General features: G+C 47.1%; 1 protein-coding gene across 2 annotated transcripts in view; it reads left to right on the top strand.

Annotated features, from left to right (window-relative positions):
- The window catches only part of ephb4b (eph receptor B4b), a 40646-nt gene extending 20194 nt beyond the window's left edge, over window positions 1-20452 (top strand). Inside the window, exons 11-17 of one of the 2 annotated variants that reach the window (XM_081386288.1) lie at window positions 529-642; window positions 807-1054; window positions 12187-12402; window positions 15708-15857; window positions 17151-17344; window positions 18262-18417; window positions 19427-20452. In XM_081386288.1, coding sequence (XP_081242414.1) covers window positions 529-642; window positions 807-1054; window positions 12187-12402; window positions 15708-15857; window positions 17151-17344; window positions 18262-18417; window positions 19427-19526 — 1178 coding nt within the window. In that variant the 3' untranslated portion in view covers window positions 19527-20452. The remainder of the gene's footprint in view (window positions 1-528; window positions 643-806; window positions 1055-12186; window positions 12403-15707; window positions 15858-17150; window positions 17345-18261; window positions 18418-19426) is intronic. The other variant, XM_081386289.1, reaches the window with a different exon arrangement.
- Window positions 20453-21467: the final 1015 nt, after the last annotated feature.

Genomic DNA, 21467 nt, shown 5'->3' with positions numbered 1-21467 from the left:
TCACTTTTGTTCATTTTTTTTTTATCTTTATAGTTTTTATTGTTTTTTTGAATTACTTTTATTTTTATATTTTCTTTTTTCAGTGCAATTTTAGTGTGTGTTAACGTGTGTCATTAGTGTCATTGAGACTATTATAGTTTTATCAATTAGTTTTTATTTTTATACTTTCTATATAGTTTGTATAAATTTTCATTTGTTTTAGTTATTGTAATAAATCAAGTTAAATAAAAATGTTAAACTGAATGAAAATGAGAAATGAGCTGAATTAACATTTAATTTTTAATTTTCTGTTTTCATTGTATTTTTAATTCTGTAATTCTGTGTATTTCAAGTTTTTAATACTTTACCTTATTTCAGTTAACATTTATTTTAATTCAAGAAACAGAAATGTATTTTTATGGTTTTAGATTAATAACCCTGGTGGGTTTGTGTGTGTGTGTGTGTGTGTGTGTGTGTGTGTGTGTGTGTGTGTGTGTTTGTGTTTGTGTTTGTGTGTGTGTTTGTGTTGTGTGTGTGTGTTTCTCACAGGGATTAAAGTCTACATCGATCCATTCACATACGAGGATCCTAACGAGGCTGTGAGGGAGTTTGCCAAAGAGATTGACGTGTCGTTTGTCAAAATCGAGGAAGTGATCGGCGCTGGTGAGAACCGTGTGTGTGTGTGTGTGTGATTGTTGTGCGCAGGTGTGGCTCGAGTCTCGTGTTTCCAGCATGAACAGCAGTAATATAGAACACACACCTGATGAAAGCACGTCTCGAGTTTCTCCATTGTGCGCGTGTGAATGTGATACTCCTCATATGTGCAGGTGAGTTCGGTGAGGTGTGCCGGGGCCGGCTCAGGGTCCCGGGGAGGAAGGAGAGCTGCGTGGCCATCAAGACCCTGAAGGGAGGATACACTGATAAGCAGAGGCGGGACTTCCTGTCCGAGGCGTCCATCATGGGCCAGTTCCAGCACCCCAACATCATCCACCTGGAGGGAGTGATCACTGCATCCTGCCCCGTCATGATCCTCACCGAGTACATGGAGAACGGGGCGCTCGACTCCTTCCTGCGGGTCAGTGTGTGTCTGTCTGTCTGTCTGTCTCACTCTCCTGTCTCACTCTCCTGTCTCACTCTCCTGTCTCTCTCTCCTGTCTCACTCTCCTGTCTCACTCTCCTGTCTCTCTCTCCTCTCTCTCCTGTCTCACTCTCCTGTCTCACTCTCCTGTCTCACTCTCCTGTCTCACTCTGGTGTCTCTCTCTCCTGTCTCTCTCTCCTGTCTCACTCTCCTGTCTCACTCTCCCGTCTCTCTCTCCTGTCTCACTCTGGTGTCTCTCTCTCCTGTCTCACTCTCCTGTCTCACTCTGGTGTCTCTCTCTCCTGTCTCACTCTCCTGTCTCTCTCTCCTGTCTCTCTCTCCTGTCTCTCTCTCCTGTCTCACTCTCCTGTCTCTCTCTCCTGTCTCACTCTCCTGTCTCACTCTCCTGTCTCACTCTCCTGTCTCACTCTCCCGTCTCACTCTCCTGTCTCACTCTCCTGTCTCTCTCTCCTCTCTCTCCTGTCTCACTCTCCTGTCTCACTCTCCTGTCTCACTCTGGTGTCTCTCTCTCCTGTCTCTCTCTCCTGTCTCACTCTCCTGTCTCACTCTCCCGTCTCTCTCTCCTGTCTCACTCTGGTGTCTCTCTCTCCTGTCTCACTCTCCTGTCTCTCTCTCCTGTCTCACTCTGGTGTCTCTCTCTCCTGTCTCACTCTCCTGTCTCTCTCTCCTGTCTCTCTCTCCTGTCTCTCTCTCCTGTCTCACTCTCCTGTCTCACTCTGGTGTCTCTCTCTCCTGTCTCACTCTCCTGTCTCACTCTGGTGTCTCTCTCTCCTGTCTCACTCTCCTGTCTCTCTCTCCTGTCTCTCTCTCCTGTCTCACTCTCCCGTCTCACTCCCCCGTCTCACTCCCCCGTGTCTCTCTCTCCTCTCTCTCCTTCTCTCTCTCCCGTCTCTCTCTCCTGTCTCACTCTCCTGTCTCACTCTCCCGTCTCTCTCTCCTGTCTCACTCTGGTGTCTCTCTCTCCTGTCTCACTCTCCTGTCTCACTCTCCTGTCTCACTCTCCTGTCTCTCTCTCCTGTCTCACTCTCCTGTCTCTCTCTCCTTCTCTCTCTCCCGTCTCTCTCTCCTGTCTCTCTCTCCTGTCTCTCTCTCCTGTCTCACTCTCCTGTCTCACTCTGGTGTCTCTCTCTCCCGTCTCACTCCCCCGTGTCTCTCTCTCCCGTCTCTCTCTCTCCTGTCTCACTCTGGTGTCTCTCTCTCCTGTCTCACTCTGGTGTCTCTCTCTCCTGTCTCTCTCTCCTGTCTCTCTCTCCTGTCTCACTCTCCTGTCTCACTCTCCCGTCTCACTCCCCCGTGTTTCTCTCTCCCGCCTCTCTCTCCTCTCTCTCCCGTCTCACTCTCCTGTCTCTCTCTCCCGTCTCACTCTCCTGTCTCACTCTGGTGTCTCTCTCTCCCGTCTCTCTCTCCTGTCTCACTCTCCCGTCTCTCTCTCCTCTCTCTCCTGTCTCTCTCTCCCGTCTCTCACTCCCCCGTCTCACTCTCCCGTCTCTCTCTCCCGTCTCACTCTCCCGTGTCTCTCTCTCCCGTCTCACTCTCCCGTCTCTCTCTCCTCTCTCTCCTGTCTCTCTCTCCCGTCTCTCACTCCCCCGTCTCACTCCCCCGTGTCTCTCTCTCCCGTCTCACTCTCCCGTCTCTCTCTCCTCTCTCTCCTGTCTCTCTCTCCCGTCTCTCACTCCCCCGTCTCACTCTCCCGTCTCTCTCTCCCGTCTCACTCTCCTGTCTCTCTCTCCTGTCTCACTCTCCCGTCTCACTCTCCTGTCTCTCTCTCCTCTCTCTCCTGTCTCTCTCTCCTGTCTCACTCTCCCGTCTCACTCTCCCGCCTCTCTCTCCTCTCTCTCCTGTCTCTCTCTCCTCTCTCTCCTGTCTCTCTCTCCTCTCTCTCCTGTCTCTCTCTCCTGTCTCACTCTCCCGTCTCACTCTCCCGTCTCTCTCTCCTCTCTCTCCTGTCTCTCTCTCCCGTCTCTCACTCCCCCGTCTCTCTCTCCCGTCTCTCTCTCCCGTCTCACTCTCCCGTCTCTCTCTCCTGTCTCTCTCTCCTGTCTCACTCTCCCGTCTCTCTCTCTCCTCTCTCTCCTGTCTCTCTCTCCCGTCTCTCACTCCCCCGTCTCTCTCTCCCGTCTCTCTCTCCCGTCTCACTCTCCTGTCTCTCTCTCCCGTCTCTCTCTCCCGTCTCTCACTCCCGTCTCTCTCTCCCGTCTCTCTCTCCTGTCTCTCTCTCCCGTCTCTCACTCCCCCGTCTCTCTCTCCCGTCTCTCTCTCCCGTCTCTCACTCCCGTCTCTCTCTCCCGTCTCTCTCTCCTGTCTCTCTCTCCCGTCTCTCACTCCCCCGTCTCTCTCTCCCGTCTCTCTCTCCCGTCTCACTCTCCTGTCTCTCTCTCCCGTCTCTCTCTCCCGTCTCACTCTCCTGTCTCACTCTGGTGTCTCTCTCTCCTCTCTCTCCCGTCTCTCACTCCCGTCTCTCTCTCCCGTCTCTCTCTCCTCTCTCTCCCGTCTCTCTCTCCCGTCTCTTTCTCCTCTCTCTCCTGTCTCACTCTCCTGTCTCACTCTCCCGTCTCTCTCTCCTCACTCTCCCGTCTCTCTCTCCTCACTCTCCCGTCTCACTCCCGCGTCTCACTCCCCCGTCTCTCTCCCGTCTCACTCCCCCGTCTCTCTCCTCTCTCCCCTGTCTCTCTCCCCTGTCTCTCTCTCCCGTCTCTCTCTCCCGTCTCTCTCTCCCGTCTCTCTCTCCCGTCTCTCTCTCCCGTCTCTCACTCCCGTCTCTCTCTCCCGTCTCTCTCTCCCGTCTATCACTCCCGTCTCTCTCTCCCGTCTCTCTCTCCCGTCTCTCTCCTCTCTCTCCTGTCTCTCTCTCCCGTCTCTCACTCCCGTCTCTCTCCTCTCTCTCCTGTCTCTCTCTCCCGTCTCTCTCTCCCGTCTCTCTCTCCCGTCTCTCTCTCCCGTCTCTCACTCCCGTCTCTCTCTCCCGTCTCTCTCTCTCCCGTCTCTCTCCTCTCTCTCCTGTCTCTCTCTCCCGTCTCTCTCTCCTGTCTCTATCTCCCGTCTCTCACTCCCGTCTCTCACTCCCGTCTCTCTCTCCCGTCTCTCTCTCCCGTCTCTCTCTCCCGTCTCTCTCTCCTGTCTCTCTCCTGTCTCTCTCCCGTCTCTCTCTCCCGTCTCTCTCCTCTCTCTCCCGTCTCTCTCTCCCGTCTCTCTCCTCTCTCTCCTGTCTCTCTCTCCCGTCTCTCTCCTCTCTCTCCCGTCTCTCTCTCCCGTCTCTCTCCTCTCTCTCCTGTCTCTCTCTCCCGTCTCTCTCCTCTCTCTCCCGTCTCTCTCTCCCGTCTCTCTCCTCTCTCTCCCGTCTCTCTCCTCTCTCTCCTGTCTCTCTCTCCCGTCTCTCTCCTCTCTCTCCCGTCTCTCTCTCCCGTCTCTCTCCTCTCTCTCCCGTCTCTCTCTCCCGTCTCTCTCCTCTCTCTCCCGTCTCTCTCTCCCGTCTCTCTCCTCTCTCTCCTGTCTCTCTCTCCCGTCTCTCTCTCCTGTCTCTCACTCCCGTCTCTCACTCCCGTCTCTCACTCCCGTCTCTCTCTCCCGTCTCTCTCTCCCGTCTCTCTCTCCTGTCTCTCTCCTGTCTCTCTCCCGTCTCTCTCTCCCGTCTCTCTCCTCTCTCTCCCGTCTCTCTCTCCCGTCTCTCTCCTCTCTCTCCTGTCTCTCTCTCCCGTCTCTCTCCTCTCTCTCCCGTCTCTCTCTCCCGTCTCTCTCTCCCGTCTCTCTCCTCTCTCTCCCGTCTCTCTCTCCCGTCTCTCTCCTCTCTCTCCCGTCTCTCTCTCCCGTCTCTCACTCCCGTCTCTCTCTCCCGTCTCTCTCTCCCGTCTCTCTCTCCTGTCTCTCTCCTCTCTCTCCCGTCTCTCTCTCCCGTCTCTCTCCTCTCTCTCCCGTCTCTCTCTCCCGTCTCTCTCCTCTCTCTCCTGTCTCTCTCTCCCGTCTCTCTCCTCTCTCTCCCGTCTCTCTCTCCCGTCTCTCTCCTCTCTCTCCCGTCTCTCTCTCCCGTCTCTCTCCTCTCTCTCCCGTCTCTCTCTCCCGTCTCTCTCCTCTCTCTCCTGTCTCTCTCTCCCGTCTCTCTCCTCTCTCTCCCGTCTCTCTCTCCCGTCTCTCTCCTCTCTCTCCCGTCTCTCTCTCCCGTCTCTCTCCTCTCTCTCCTGTCTCTCTCTCCCGTCTCTCTCCTCTCTCTCCCGTCTCTCTCTCCCGTCTCTCTCCTCTCTCTCCCGTCTCTCTCTCCCGTCTCTCTCCTCTCTCTCCTGTCTCTCTCTCCCGTCTCTCTCCTCTCTCTCCTGTCTCTCTCTCCCGTCTCTCTCTCCCGTCTCTCTCCTCTCTCTCCTGTCTCTCTCTCCCGTCTCTCTCCTCTCTCTCCCGTCTCTCTCTCCCGTCTCTCTCCTCTCTCTCCCGTCTCTCTCTCCCGTCTCTCTCCTCTCTCTCCCGTCTCTCTCTCCCGTCTCTCTCCTCTCTCTCCTGTCTCTCTCTCCCGTCTCTCTCCTCTCTCTCCCGTCTCTCTCTCCCGTCTCTCTCCTCTCTCTCCTGTCTCAATTCAATTCAATTCAAATGAGCTTTATTGGCATGACTGTGTAAAATAGCACAATATTGCCAAAGCAATAGACATATACAAAGATACGTACATGTTGATACATAAAAGTGAACAATAATAATAAAAAATAAAAAATAAATAAAAATTTTATGCAGAAATATATCACAATGAAAAAAAAAAAAAAAAAAAAAAAAAAAGTACAGAGAGCAGTTTAATGTAAAAGAGGGTTCAGCCCTTGTCCCTCGTATGATGGCAGGAAGACACATACTGCGCTGCCAGGAGAACACACTCTTCTTTCTCTCCCAGAATATAAGACAGTTTGTCTATGAGGCTCGCTTGTTGGAATTGGGGTAAAATCTGAGCTATTAGTGTGAAATAAGTGTCTCTGATGTGTTTATATTTGCTGCACTGGGTGAGGAAGTGCAGCTCGTCCTCTACGACTCCATCAGTGCAGTGTGAACACAGTCTGAGCTCTCTGGCTCTCTCACACACACACACACACACACACACACAGTGCAGTGTGAACACAGTCTGAGCTCTCGGGCTCTCCAGCTCGGCTTGTGTCGGCCCGTCTCCACACACAGACTGTGGTCACTAATGCGATACCTCGTCAGGAGCTTTCTCTGACCATAGTTACTGATATCGGTCAGGTATGGGGCCAATTTATAATCAGACTTTATTTTGTGGAAGTATTTTAATTTATTTACTTGTGTGACCTTTATCTGCCAGTCTTGTATGTATTCTTCTTTCGTTATGTTCCCTATTTCTTTTACTTTTGCGTGTCTGAACTGAATTGTTGGATTAAGTTTGTGTTTTTCCACTAAATGTGTCATGGGGTCGCTCTCGGGGTGTCCTGCCGTGTCTGAGAGCGCAGTGATGGGAACTCTCTGTCTGCGCGTCTGATAGATGGAACCAGAACTTTGCGGCTCTCTTCTGGATCTCGGATAGGAGAGGGAATCTGCCTAATTCTGCCCGGCAACCCAGACTCGGAGCGTTTCTGTGAGTTCCCAGGATGTTCTTGCAGAACTCGAGGTGGAAAGTTTCCACAGGGGTTTTGTCCCAGGAATCGTAATTTAGTTTAAATTTGGGGCCCCAGATTTCACAGCCGTATAGGAGGATGGGTTTGATGATGCTGTCGAAGATTTTCAGCCACAGTTTAATGGGTGGGTTAAATTTAAACAGGGGTTTTCTTATACTATAATAAGCTCTACGTGCTTTATCAGTCAGATCTTTCATTGCAGTGTCAAACTTTCCAGAAGCTGAGATTGTCAGACCCAAATAATTATAACAGGTGACATGATTAAGAATGGTTCCCCCAAGAGTAAATGTGTATTTGTTGTCAGTAAGGCGAGGTTTCTTCTGGAAGATCATGATTTTGGACTTGTCCATGTTTATGGGTAAGGCCCAGTCGCTGCTGAACTCCTCCAGAAGCGAGAGGCTTTGGTGCAGACCCTCTTCATGAGGAGACAGCAGCAGGAGATCGTCCGCGTACAGGAGGCTTTTGATTTCCCTGTCCTCGAGGGTCAGACCAGGACAAGAGGACTTCTCAAGTGTTGATGCCAATTCATTAATATAGATATTAAATAGAGTCGGGCTGAGGCTGCAGCCTTGACGGACTCCTTTCGTTTGACTGAAATAATCAGTACGTTTGTCATTAATCTTGACGCCGCATTTATTCCCATTGTAAATGTCCTTTATAATATCATATGTCCTTCCCCCTATTCCACTTTGAATTAGTTTTAGGAAAAGTCCATTATGCCAAACCGAATCGAAGGCTTTTTTAAAGTCAATGAAGCAGCCGAATATTTTCCCTTGTTTTGTTTGTTGGACGTGTTTTTGTATGAGTGTGTGGAGTGTGTAGATGTGGTTAGATGTTCTCTGTTTAGGCATAAAGCCAATCTGAGAGCTGTTGAGGATCTTGTGTTCCTGAATGAACTGGACTAGTCTGTCGTTGATGATGGAGCAGAAGAGTTTGCCCAGGTTGCTGCTCACTGTGATGCCCCTATAGTTATTTGGGTCGTACTTTTCACCTTGTTTATAAATTGGTGTAATCAAGTTTTCTTTCCAGATCTCAGGAAAGTGTCCTGATTTTAATAACAGATTGAATAATTTTAGAATTGCCTCTTTCAGTTTGGGGCTGCTGTGTTTCAGCATCTCGTTAGATATTAAATCCACACCACAGGATTTTTTATTTTTTAGGGATTTGATCTTGTCTGTCAGTTCGTGTAGTAATATGGGCTGGTCTAACTGGTTGAGCTGGTCTTTTACAGTGTGTTCCAGGGTGTAGAGTTGGGAGGTCAGATGTTTTTGGGTGAGGGTTGGTTCGTTTTGTGAGAAGAGTTTTCCAAAATGTTCAGTCCAGATGTTTGGGTCATAGATGGGAATGTGTTTGGGTTCTTTTGATTTATCTAAATTATTCCATAATTCCCAAAAATAATTCTGATCGACTGCCTCCTCAATCTTATTAAGCTTTGCTTTCATGTGATCAGCTTTTTTCTGTATTAGGAGTGACTTATATGTTTTGAGGGTTTGCTGATATTTGTCTCGTGTTTGTAGGTTTGCAGGGTCTCTGTGTTTTATATTTGATAATGAACGTAAATCTTTTCTTAATTTTTGGCATTCCTTATCAAACCAATCATCTTTAGCAATTTCTTTCTTACATCTATATTTTGTTTTTTTTCTCAGGGCTTTTCTGACCACTGTAGAAAATATTTCATTTAATTGATGAGTTGCTAAATTGATAGTTTTCTTCTCTTCACTAAATGAAGTAGATAGGAATGAGTCTATCATGTTCTGAACACGAGTGCTTTGGAGCTGGGCTTCATACTGGGCAGGACTGTCTTTACTCCATATAAATCTGGCGGGGAGGGGGTGTAGTTTAGTCTTCTGATCTGAATAAGGCCGGAGATTCCCGGATCTGTTCAGACTGAGGACTGTGTGACTGTGGTCTGAGAGAGACTGTCGTCTCTCTCTCCCGTCTCTCACTCCCGTCTCTCTCTCCCGTCTCTCTCTCCCATCTCTCTCTCCCGTCTCTCACTCCCGTCTCTCTCTCCCGTCTCTCTCTCCCGTCTCTCTCTCCCGTCTCTCTCTCCTGTCTCTCTCCCGTCTCACTCCCCCGTCTCTCTCCTCTCTCTCCTGTCTCTCTCTCCCGTCTCTCTCTCCTCACTCTCCCGTCTCACTCTCCCGTCTCTCTCTCCTCACTCTCCCGTCTCTCTCTCCCGTCTCTCTCTCCCGTCTCTCACTCCCGTCTCTCACTCCCGTCTCTCTCTCCCGTCTCTCTCTCCCGTCTCACTCCCCCGTCTCTCTCTCCCGTCTCTCTCTCCCGTCTCACTCCCCCGTCTCTCTCTCCCGTCTCTCTCTCCCGTCTCTCACTCCCGTCTCTCACTCCCGTCTCTCTCTCTCCTCTCTCTCCCGTCTCTCACTCCCGTCTCACTCCCCCGTCTCTCTCTCCCGTCTCTCTCTCCCGTCTCTCTCTCCCGTCTCACTCCCCCGTCTCTCTCTCCCGTCTCTCTCTCCCGTCTCTCACTCCCGTCTCTCACTCCCGTCTCTCTCTCTCCTCTCTCTCCCGTCTCTCACTCCCGTCTCACTCTCCCGTCTCTCTCTCCCGTCTCTCTCTCCCGTCTCTCACTCCCGTCTCTCACTCCCGTCTCTCTCTCTCCTCTCTCTCCCGTCTCTCTCTCCCGTCTCTCTCTCCCGTCTCTCACTCCCGTCTCTCTCTCCCGTCTCTCTCTCCCGTCTCTCTCTCCGTCTCTCTCTCCTGTCTCTCTCCCGTCTCACTCCCCCGTCTCTCTCCTCTCTCTCCTGTCTCTCTCTCCCGTCTCTCTCTCCTCACTCTCCCGTCTCACTCTCCCGTCTCACTCCCCCGTCTCTCTCTCCCGTCTCTCTCTCCCGTCTCTCACTCCCGTCTCTCACTCCCGTCTCTCTCTCCCGTCTCACTCCCCCGTCTCTCTCTCCCGTCTCTCTCTCCCGTCTCACTCCCCCGTCTCTCTCTCCCGTCTCTCACTCCCGTCTCTCTCTCTCCTCTCTCTCCCGTCTCTCTCTCCCGTCTCACTCCCCCGTCTCTCTCTCCCGTCTCTCTCTCCCGTCTCACTCCCCCGTCTCTCTCTCCCGTCTCTCTCTCTCCTCTCTCTCCCGTCTCTCACTCCCGTCTCTCACTCCCGTCTCTCTCTCCCGTCTCTCTCTCCCGTCTCACTCCCCCGTCTCTCTCTCCCGTCTCTCTTTCCCGTCTCTCACTCCCGTCTCTCACTCCCGTCTCTCTCTCCCGTCTCTCTCTCCCGTCTCACTCCCCCGTCTCTCTCTCCCGTCTCTCTCTCCCGTCTCACTCCCCCGTCTCTCTCTCCCGTCTCTCTCTCCCGTCTCTCACTCCCGTCTCTCTCTCCCGTCTCTCTCTCCCGCCTCTCTCTCCCGTCTCTCTCCTCTCTCTCCCGTCTCTCACTCCCGTCTCTCTCTCCCGTCTCTCTCTCCCGTCTCTCTCTCCCGTCTCTCTCTCCTGTCTCTCTCCCGTCTCACTCCCCCGTCTCTCTCCTCTCTCTCCTGTCTCTCTCTCCCGTCTCTCTCTCCTCACTCTCCCGTCTCACTCTCCCGTCTCACTCCCCCGTCTCTCACTCCCTTCTCTCTCTCCCGTCTCTCTCCTCTCTCTCCCGTCTCTCACTCCCGTCTCTCTCTCCCGTCTCTCTCTCCCGTCTCTCTCTCCTGTCTCTCTCTCCCGTCTCTCTCTCCCGTCTCTCTCTCCTGTCTCTCTCTCCCGTCTCTCACTCCCGTCTCTCTCTCCCGTCTCTCTCTCCTGTCTCTCTCTCCCGTCTCTCACTCCCGTCTCTCACTCCCGTCTCTCTCTCCCGTCTCTCTCTCCCGTCTCTCTCTCCCGTCTCTCTCTCCCGTCTCTCTCTCCCGTCTCTCTCTCCCGTCTCTCACTCCCGTCTCTCTCTCCCGTCTCTCTCTCCTGTCTCTCTCTCCCGTCTCTCACTCCCGTCTCTCACTCCCGTCTCTCTCTCCCGTCTCTCTCTCCCGTCTCTCTCCTCTCTCTCCTGTCTCTCTCTCCTGTCTCTCTCTCCCGTCTCTCTCTCCTGTCTCTCTCCTCTCTCTCCCGTCTCTCACTCCCGTCTCTCTCTCCCGTCTCTCTCTCCCGTCTCTCTCCTCTCTCTCCTGTCTCTCTCTCCCGTCTCTCTCTCCTGTCTCTCTCTCCCGTCTCTCTCTCCCGTCTCTCTCTCCTGTCTCTCTCTCCCGTCTCTCACTCCCGTCTCTCACTCCCGTCTCTCTCTCCCGTCTCTCTCTCCCGTCTCTCTCCTCTCTCTCCTGTCTCTCTCTCCTGTCTCTCTCTCCCGTCTCTCTCTCCCGTCTCTCTCCTCTCTCTCCCGTCTCTCACTCCCGTCTCTCTCTCCCGTCTCTCTCTCCCGTCTCTCTCCTCTCTCTCCTGTCTCTCTCTCCCGTCTCTCTCTCCCGTCTCTCTCTCCTGTCTCTCTCTCCCGTCTCTCTCTCCCGTCTCTCTCTCCTGTCTCTCTCTCCCGTCTCTCACTCCCGTCTCTCTCTCCCGTCTCTCTCTCCTGTCTCTCTCTCCCGTCTCTCTCTCCCGTCTCTCTCTCCCGTCTCTCTCTCCCGTCTCTCACTCCCGTCTCTCTCTCCCGTCTCTCTCTCCTGTCTCTCTCTCCCGTCTCTCACTCCCGTCTCTCACTCCCGTCTCTCTCTCCCGTCTCTCTCTCCCGTCTCTCTCCTCTCTCTCCTGTCTCTCTCTCCTGTCTCTCTCTCCCGTCTCTCTCTCCTGTCTCTCTCTCCTGTCTCTCTCTCCCGTCTCTCTCTCCCGTCTCTCTCTCCCGTCTCTCACTCCCGTCTCTCTCTCCCGTCTCTCTCTCCCGTCTCTCTCTCCCGTCTCTCTCTCCTGTCTCTCTCCCGTCTCACTCCCCCGTCTCTCTCCTCTCTCTCCTGTCTCTCTCTCCCGTCTCTCTCTCCTCACTCTCTCTCCTCACTCTCCCGTCTCACTCCCCCGTCTCTCTCTCCTCACTCTCCCGTCTCTCTCTCCCGTCTCTCTCTCCTCACTCTCTCTCCTCACTCTCCCGTCTCTCTCTCCTCTCTCTCCCGTCTCACTCTCCCGTCTCTCTCTCCCGTCTCACTCTCCCGTCTCTCTCTCCTCACTCTCTCTCCTCACACTCCCGTCTCTCTCTCCTCTCTCTCCCGTCTCTCTCTCCCGTCTCTCTCTCCCGTCTCTCTCTCCTCTCTCTCCCGTCTCACTCTCCCGTCTCTCTCTCCTCACTCTGTCTCCTCACTCTCCCGTCTCTCTCTCCTCTCTCTCCCGTCTCTCTCTCCCGTCTCTCTCTCCCGTCTCTCTCTCCCGTCTCTCTCTCCTCTCTCTCCCGTCTCACTCTCCCGTCTCTCTCTCCTCACTCTCTCTCCTCACTCCCCCGTCTCTCTCTCCTCTCTCTCCCGTCTCTCTCTCCCGTCTCTCTCCCGTCTCTCTCTCCCGTCTCTCTCTCCTCTCTCTCCCGTCTCACTCTCCCGTCTCTCTCTCCTCACTCTCCCGTCTCACTCCCGCGTCTCACTCTCCCGTCTCTCTCTCCTCAGCTGAACGACGGTCAGTTCACCGGGATCCAGCTGGTCGGGATGCTGCGTGGGATCGCGTCAGGGATGAAGTATCTCTCTGAGATGAGCTTCGTGCACCGGGATCTGGCGGCCCGGAACATCCTGGTGAACAGTAACCTGGTGTGTAAGGTGTCCGACTTCGGCCTGTCCCGGTTCCTGACGGAGAACTCCTCGGACCCCACCTACACCAGCTCTCTGGTGAGCACACACACACACACACACACACACACACACACGCACACACACAGATCACGGCTGAAGACAGAGGGGGTTTCTGATTTACATTTGTTTATTTTTTGGGTGATCATCCTGATTGACTGGTTTAGTGGCAGTGATGTCCAGATTTATTGCTGAAAATTTTGTGATGTTTATTTTATATTTAGGATATTACTTTTGTGTTTTTTTGCGATCAAAATGGCTGATTTATTGGCAGTGGGTTCTTTTTTTTATTAAGATACAAAATGTTGTGTGATTTTTGCCATCAGAATGGGCATTGGCATAGTTGCGTGTGTATTCGTTCATTCATGCATGTGACGGTCAGCTTTCTGAGCCCTTCAGGTGTGTGTCAGTAACGCCTTTGACACGCAAGTGTTTTCGTGGCTTATTGCTAGGATCGATTCCTAATTTAGATTCTAATAAGGTAAAAAAAAAATCTTAGATATATTCACATTTCCTCTCATTTCAAAACATGTGATTGTGTCTGAATATCATGACCAGAAATCATCAGGCTAGAGAACACTTACAGAGGAGCGTTTGCCTGAGGGTTAAAACACCGTAGAAGAACAACTAGCAGAACTAATATAAACTAAAGCATTATTAAACACACTCAGTAATTAAACAAGAACAAATAAAAAATTAGCAATCACAACAAATAGACACAACTGAACAGATATGACTGAAACAGTGTTTTAAGAGTTTCAGGTGTTCAGGAACAGAAACTAAAATATCTGCACTTTATCAATAAAACACACATTACAGATATAGTTACAGAAGTTATTCAGTGAAGAGCGAGTAAACTCTCTCTCTGTCTTCTGTAGTTAGATGAGTGTTATTATAGAGACGGCATATTAATATTAGTGTTATTATAGAGACGGAATATTAATATTAGTGTTATTATAGAGACGGAATATTAATATTAGTGTTATTATAGAGACGGAATATTAATATTAGTGTTATTATAGAGACGCCATATTAATATTAGTGTTATTATAGAGACGCATATTAATATTAGTGTTATTATAGAGACGGCATATTAATATTAGTGTTATTATAGAGACGGCATATTAATATTAGTGTTATTATAGAGACGGCATATTAATATTAGTGTTATTATAGAGACGGCATATTAATATTAGTGTTATTATAGAGACGGCATATTAATATTAGTGTTATTATAGAGACGGCATATTAATATTAGTGTTATTATAGAGACGGCATATTAATATTAGTGTTATTATAGAGACGGCATATTAATATTAGTGTTATTATAGAGACGGAATATTAATATTAGTGTTATTATAGAGACGGCATATTAATATTAGTGTTATTATAGAGACGGCATATTAATATTAGTGTTATTATAGAGACAGCATATTAATATTAGTGTTATTATAGAGACGACATATTAATATTAGTGTTATTATAGAGACGACATATTAATATTAGTGTTATTATAGAGACGGCATATTAATATTAGTGTTATTATAGAGACGACATATTAATATTAGTGTTATTATAGAGACGGCATATTAATATTAGTGTTATTATAGAGACGGCATATTAATATTAGTGTTATTATAGAGACGGAATATTAATATTAGTGTTATTATAGAGACGGCATATTAATATTAGTGTTATTATAGAGACGGCATATTAATATTAGTGTTATTATAGAGACGGCATATTAATATTAGTGTTATTATAGAGACGGCATATTAATATTAGTGTTATTATAGAGACGGCATATTAATATTAGTGTTATTATAGAGACGACATATTAATATTAGTGTTATTATAGAGACGGCATATTAATATTAGTGTTATTATAGAGACGGCATGAAATTTTTATTTTATAACAAGTATCCGATTCCTGACCTCAATATTCGATTCCCAACCCGACTTATTGCACTAATAACGCTTTTAACATCAAACACGTTATTTTCTCATTCACGAATGTTTCTTTATCTCGCTAACGTGTCAATGGTAAGTAGTATTCAAAATCGATTCTCAAACGCCACATATTGATTTTTTTTCCATATTCATTTATCTATTACCCAAAAGCCAGTATTAGTTTTCCTCCACTGTTCATAGGCTTGCAAACTCCATTTTATAGCTAATGCTGTGAGATTTTATGTTTGTTTTATCTTAATCATAAAATAACCTCAACTAGTGCTGCACGATTAATCATATCGCAGTCGCGCTGTCAAGCCTACGCAATTATATGACGCAAAATGCTGCGATTTTATATGAAATAAACAAATTTGGGCTGTTAACGCAATTAACATCTGTTCATTTTTGTCATCCTTTGGCTAGTGTTACATGATCCCGCTCTTATTCATGCTAATGTTTTTAAACCATTCATGCGCGATAAGACAAAAGAGAGCGCGCTGCCTGTGAATGTCCTGACTGTGACACGCACTAATAAGACTCGCGCTGATATCGTGCGCACAAGACAGCCCAGAATACACTTCTCTTTCGCGCTGAACAAACAATAACACACACAATTATGCCAAAATGTCTTTTTGTCGAGTATCTTCATAAGTCTCTGTAGTCTTATGATGAACGTGAAGAGTTGTGCCTCGTGAGAGAATGAGGCGCGTGTGAGATCCGCGTCAGCAGCGGCTGCTCTTAAAGGGACAGTACACAGCAGCCACTAATGATCTCTGTCGCTAAAGTTAATCAAAGAACAAAGGGAACAGAGAAAAACACTCACTGCTCTTGACTAAAGACCTTTTATAACTTTAATAAGAATTAGTCTATATATAATTTATAATTAATGCAGCGCAGACTGTTTGATAACTTTATTCAATTTCTGTATATGTCCTCCGTGTTAGACAGGAAGGGCACAGGTAATTAAGATATGCAAGTTTATGTTTTCTGGGTTTACGTGAGGATTGTTAACCTGTTTGATCAGGGCATGCGACTGTTCCGACTCGTCCAGTTATACTGTATACTGTTGAACTGTCGATTCACTGTATGCATCTGAAATATAGAGTTGGGTTCTGTGTTAATGAACACAAGTGTCCCTAAAATAAAAAAGTTTAACATACAGGTTTGTAGCTCTTAATTTCTTTTTATTAATTAACCACTTGTAAACTTATGTTCGCTATTCTTTTCTTTTTTTTATATAAATATAGGATTTGTATTAAATCTATATTCATTGAGTGGATCGAATTTAGAATCGAATCGAATTGTAACATCTGAATCGATACCCAGCCCTAATTGTTTGTTGATGTGGAGGATCTGTGATGATGCGTCAGTGACGAAGACTCTGTGTTCCTCAGGGCGGGAAGATCCCCATCCGCTGGACGGCTCCTGAAGCCATCGCCTTCCGCAAGTTCACGTCCGCGTCAGACGTGTGGAGCTACGGCATCCTCATGTGGGAGGTGATGTCGTTCGGAGAGAGGCCGTACTGGGACATGAGCAACCAGGACGTGAGTCCAGCACACACACACACACACACACACACACACACACACACACGTAGAGCTCGTTTTCTCAGATATTTCTACATTTAGTCCTGTGTCAAAAAATGTTTTATCCTGATTTCATTCAGTCAAGTTTTAGTCGACTTAAAGCCTGGGCATTTAGTCTAGTTAGTTAGCTAGTTAGTCTAGTTAAACTTTGTCATAATTTCGTCATTCTGCATAATGGTTACATTTATAATAGGCTATCTTGCTTAAAATTATAATCACACAACAATTGTTGTCATTTGAGAAATGTATATTTCATCAGAATAATTGTGTGGTTGCCAGATTGCAATTATTAAGTAAAACATCGGGTGGAAACCGGGAATCAGGAACGCTCTGATCGGGGGGGTTAAATCGCTGAAATCTGGCGACCGCATGACAGCTCGTAGCGGCTCGTTAAAAACAGTCTGTAATACAAGATCAAACCGAGGTTTCAGTGATGCTTTTATTTTTTCACTACATTTTAGTCTCGTCTTCTTTCGTCAGCAATATTGCATGTTGATATAGTCAGAGTTTTCATTTAATGGCGTGTGTGTCGTATTTTTCATCATGGATTTCTTTAAAAGAAATGAACACACGGTTTACTCAACATTTGTAGTTTTCATTTTGCTTTTTGATGTTTATGATGTAGCTTCACACACATTTTTAAAGATATTGATTTTGTAATATATAGTAAATCAACGGATTTCACAAGGTTTTTTTCTGCTATTTTATTTCCGTTCAAGCTCACTGATTTAGTTTTAGTAAAATTTGCGATATTAGGATATTACTTCATTGTGATTTTTAGCAATCAAAAGGACTGATTTTGAGGTGGTCATTTCCAAAATTCTGTAATCATATCACGTTTTGGACCGTAGACATATTTCCAGCTTGCAGTCAAACGTGACACTCCTCAGCGCTCGCCGGTTCAGATGTGTCGTGTGTTCTAGCTCTAGCACGCCTGGCGCCGCTAATGAAGCCCTTGATTAATGAGACACCTCCTGTCTCCAGTTGAGATATTTCAATTACTTTAGTTTGATTTGTTCATTGCTAACAGCTGAGAGTCTGTAAATGTTGCGAATAAACCTGATTTGCAGTGGGGGTTGAATAATTTCGATTGCAACTGTATAGTGATATATATCTGTGTGTGTGTGTGTGTGTGTGTGTGTGTATATATTGAGATTTGTATTTGTTTTGTATAGACATTATTTTTTAAAACTGTTTGGAGAGCATGTGTTCCCAGAGCGGTTGATGCTGAAAGTGTGTGATGTTGTGCAGGTGATCAACGCCATCGAGCAGGACTACCGGCTCCCTGCTCCCCCAGAATGCCCTGCTTCTCTGCACCAGCTGATGCTGGACTGCTGGCAGAAGGAGAGATCGTCGCGCCCGCGCTTCTGTGCCATCGTCTCGGCCCTCGACCGGCTGATCCGACACCCAGCCTCACTCAAGATCACCGCACGCATCCCCGACGGGTGAGTGTGTGTGTGTGTGTGTGTGTGTGTGTGTGTGTCCTTCATTTATACAGCGCTTTAACACTATAGAGTTTCACAGCAGCTTTACAGTGATAACAGGAGATTACAGTAACAGAGAGTGTTTAGGCTTTACAGCAGATCTAGAATAAAGTTATTGTCCAGATAAAGTTAGTTTGATTGATTCACTTCCGTTGTAAAGATCATTAGTTATTAACTTAGGGGCCGCTAACATTTATAACACATTACAATACATTTATAAAACATTCATACTCCCCGAAATATGTTCCAAGATGCAAACGATTATCAGTTAGTTATATATATGTGCGCAGGCGTGTAGTCCTTCTTTACAAACTAACCCTAACCCTGACCTCTGACCCTGACCCTGACCCTGTCCGGCGTTAAAACTGTATAATACAATATTACGGTCACAGTTAACCGATGACCGACTTTTAGCAGACGGTGGGTTTAGCCCGTCTCTGCTTCCTGACCCGAGCCCCAGTGCATGATGAGCTCTAAGACTATGAGCCATATTACTAGAGAGAAGAGCAGCAGTGTGTGTGTGTGTGTGTGTGTGTGTGTGTGTGTGTGTGTGTGTGTGTGAGAGACAGGAAGTGTTTGGGTGGGAGGCTGAAATGGAAGTTAATCACCTTCACTGCTGCATCCTGCACTTTCCATTCCAAATCATCCGTCCACACACAGTTCCTTTACTTCAAGCACACACTCATGTGTAACCTGTCTCTCTCTCTCACACACACACACACACACTCATGTGTAACCTGTCTCTCTCACACACACACACACACACACACACACACACACACACTCATGTGTAACCTGTCTCTCTCTCTCACACACACACACACACACACACACACACACACACACACACTCACGTGTAACCTGTCTCTCTCTCTCAGGCTGTCTCACCCTCTGCTGGATCAGCGTGCTCCTCCTCTCTCTCTCTGCAGTTCAGTGGGCGAGTGGCTCCGGGCCATAAAGATGGAGAGATACGAGTCGGGGTTCCTGCAGGCCGGATTCACCTCCGTCGAGCTCATCTCACACATCTGCACAGAGTGAGTCTCACACACACACACACACGTGCGTGCGATGACAGAGAACGCACACATCATACTTGTGTGTGTCCAGGCAATATTTCTATAGCGCTTTATACAACACAGAATGTGTTCACGAACAAAATACACAACACAATAACTAAAACTTTAAAGGTGACACACATTATGCCCCTTTTCACCAGATGTAATATAAATCTCAGAGTGTGTGTGTGAGAATTCAGCTCAAAATACCAGATCATTTATTAGAGCTTGTCAAATTTGCCCGTTTTAGTGTGTGTCCCTTTAAATGCAAATGAGCTTTAGCTCCGCCTCCGCTCAGAAGAGGGCGGAGTCTTTACACGAGCTTCAGAAACTCCGGCAATAACAGAACAGGCCAATCTCCCTCATCCAGAACCCCAGAATCACCAGTAGCGAGTGCAGCCTTACGGAGAGTCTCAGGAAGAGCTTCTGAATGTTAGTGGAGACATTTCTGTAGTTGTTGTGGAGTTACACTGATCATCTCATCCTCATGTTGAACTTCTCCACAAGTGTCCACAGTTCCTGAGGTCTTTATAAGCCAGCGGTGACATGTTCTGGTCAATAGTGTTCAGTGCTCGTCTGTGCTCAACCACAGAACAGCTTCAGGCTCTGCTGGATCTTCATCAGTGCGTTAGAACTGGTCTCTGTTGGCGCGTGTGGAACCAAATGTCGGCTGGTGTGTGTAAACGTGCAGATTAAGGGCCGGTAATATTATAATAAGATCCTCTTCATACGTCAGAAGGAGAGCGAAATCTGATCGGCTTATTTTATAACATGCTTGCAGAGAAAGACTGACCAGAACACAGTTACTGGGTTTCACTTTTCAGGTTTTGTGTGTCGGTAGAAGCAGCGATTACAGCACTGACACACGGAGAAAGTCCGATTTTCATGATATGTCCCCTTTTATATTACAATTAAACTAAAAATATAAACATATAAACCTAATTTGAAATATGAACAGAATCAGTGATCTGTGTTGTTGTTTGTTCAGGGATCTTCTGCGGATCGGCGTGACTTTAGCGGGACACCAGAAGAAGATCCTGTCCAGCGCCCAAACGCTCCAAATCCACAGCGGATCCCTGCGATACTGACTCTTCCCAGAATCCCCTGCTTCTGCTCTTACGGACCAGTCCGTCCACGACCCATCGGCCAATCGCTGTGGAGCGTCACAGAACCAGCCAATCAGAGAGAGTCTCTGGGTCTTATTCTCTTAGTTTGATACGGACTGATGGACTTTTCCCGCTGGTCTCAGGACCGTCTCGCTCTCACGAAGAGAGTTACTTCTACAGGAAACACGGGACGTTGGAATATGATGTGTCACTGTTGCCGTGCATTATGGGAGTTTAATCGGATCTTCACATTGAAGGTTCATTATAATTATTATTTTTATTATAATGTGAGATTATTTTGTAATTATTTTGTACGTATCAAAACAGCACAAATAATGAACGAATGTTTGTTTAGCCAAAGTACTGTGGGAGCTGTCAATCAAACTGACTGTAAACCGTGTGACCAATCACATTAAAGACTCATGCTGGCCCCTCCCACCGAGAGCTATTCAAGTCTGTTTTGTTGGTTTCATTGCACGTCCAGCATTATTACCGGCTCTTGAAGACAAACTCTGAAGTATTTTGCTGTTACAATGAAACATCAGTATTAACAGACCAACAATCTTAAAAAGAGCTCGTATGATTTAAAACATCAGTGTTCAGTTATCATGAACTAAAACTATAGAACATTTACTTGAAATTAACATTAACTGAAATAAAAAAGGAAACTTTCAAGGCAACATTTTCACATAATTTCCATTAAGTTTATATTTGACTCAATAAACTAAAACTTAATAAATAAATACTGTATGGAAATATAATAACGAATAAAAATGACAATAAAATAACTGAATTACTAAAACTTTAAAATTACTATGAGAACAAAAAATGTGAACTAGATTGTAAATTTAACCGTCTGGTGCTGCTCGCATATTGGTCACAAATGACTGAGTGTGTGTGTGTGTGTGTGTGTGTGTGTGTGTGTGTGTGTGTGTGTGTGTGTGTTAAGTGAGGCGCGTCAGTCTGTCTCTGTTCACGCTACTAAATTCTTCATCATTTGATAAGACAAACACAGCTTGTGTAATTCAGGATAATCAGATTGTGAAAGGTGTGTGTGTGTGTGTGTACGGGTCTGATAAGTGACGTGTGTGTCTTCTAGAGAACTGAATAACCGTTACAGAGATGTTTAGGACTTATGGACAGTTTTTAAAGTCGTGAAGTAGCGACAGATCTTTTCTTCTGTATTGTGTTGAATATCCGAGTGAAACGGATTATTGTAAAAGGAAAAATGTAGGGTGGGACTTCTGTGCATCGATTATGGATTAGCATGCATTTAGAAAATAAATGGTGAATTTTCATTTCATGCCGATTTAAAACCCTCTATATGTTTGCGGGTCAATTTGAGCCACTTTCGCTGTGTGTGTGTTGCCACTTTTAAAATGCTTGAAAATTTTGTTACATTTTTTATGTCTTCTTGAAATTTTGACTGTTTCTCATTTAGGGTCATGTATGTGCATGCAAATGGAAAGGTGGTACAAGTTTTGGTTAAATTGATTGTGTTTGGGGTCAAATTAAGCCCCATTAGTTTCCATGCAATTCACCAAAATGAACACTTTGAAAAACAGCCAGTCAGAAAACCTTCATAGTAGCTTGTCAAAACTAAAATAGGAAGTGCACAAGAATTAAAGACTTGTTTCTGAATGACAGATCTAGTGATGACATGTAGATGGAGAAGAGAAGTGGTCCCAGCACTGAGCCCTGAGGCACTCCAGTAGCTAGATGATAACAGTGATGGGGTAAAACATGTTCCTGAATGACAGATCTAGTGATGACATGTAGATGGAGAAGAGAAGTGGTCCCAGCACTGAGCCCTGAGGCACTCCAGTAGCTAGATGATAACAGTGATGGGATAAACCATGTGTCTGAATGACAGATCTAGTGATGACATGTAGATGGAGAAGAGAAGTGGTCCCAGCACTGAGC

This window comes from Scardinius erythrophthalmus, assembly GCF_964197995.2.
Source record: "Scardinius erythrophthalmus genome assembly, chromosome: 15".
NCBI lineage: Eukaryota > Metazoa > Chordata > Actinopteri > Cypriniformes > Leuciscidae > Scardinius > Scardinius erythrophthalmus.
Note: the sequence above shows the minus strand (reverse complement) of the source record. Positions and strands in the feature narration are given on the sequence as shown.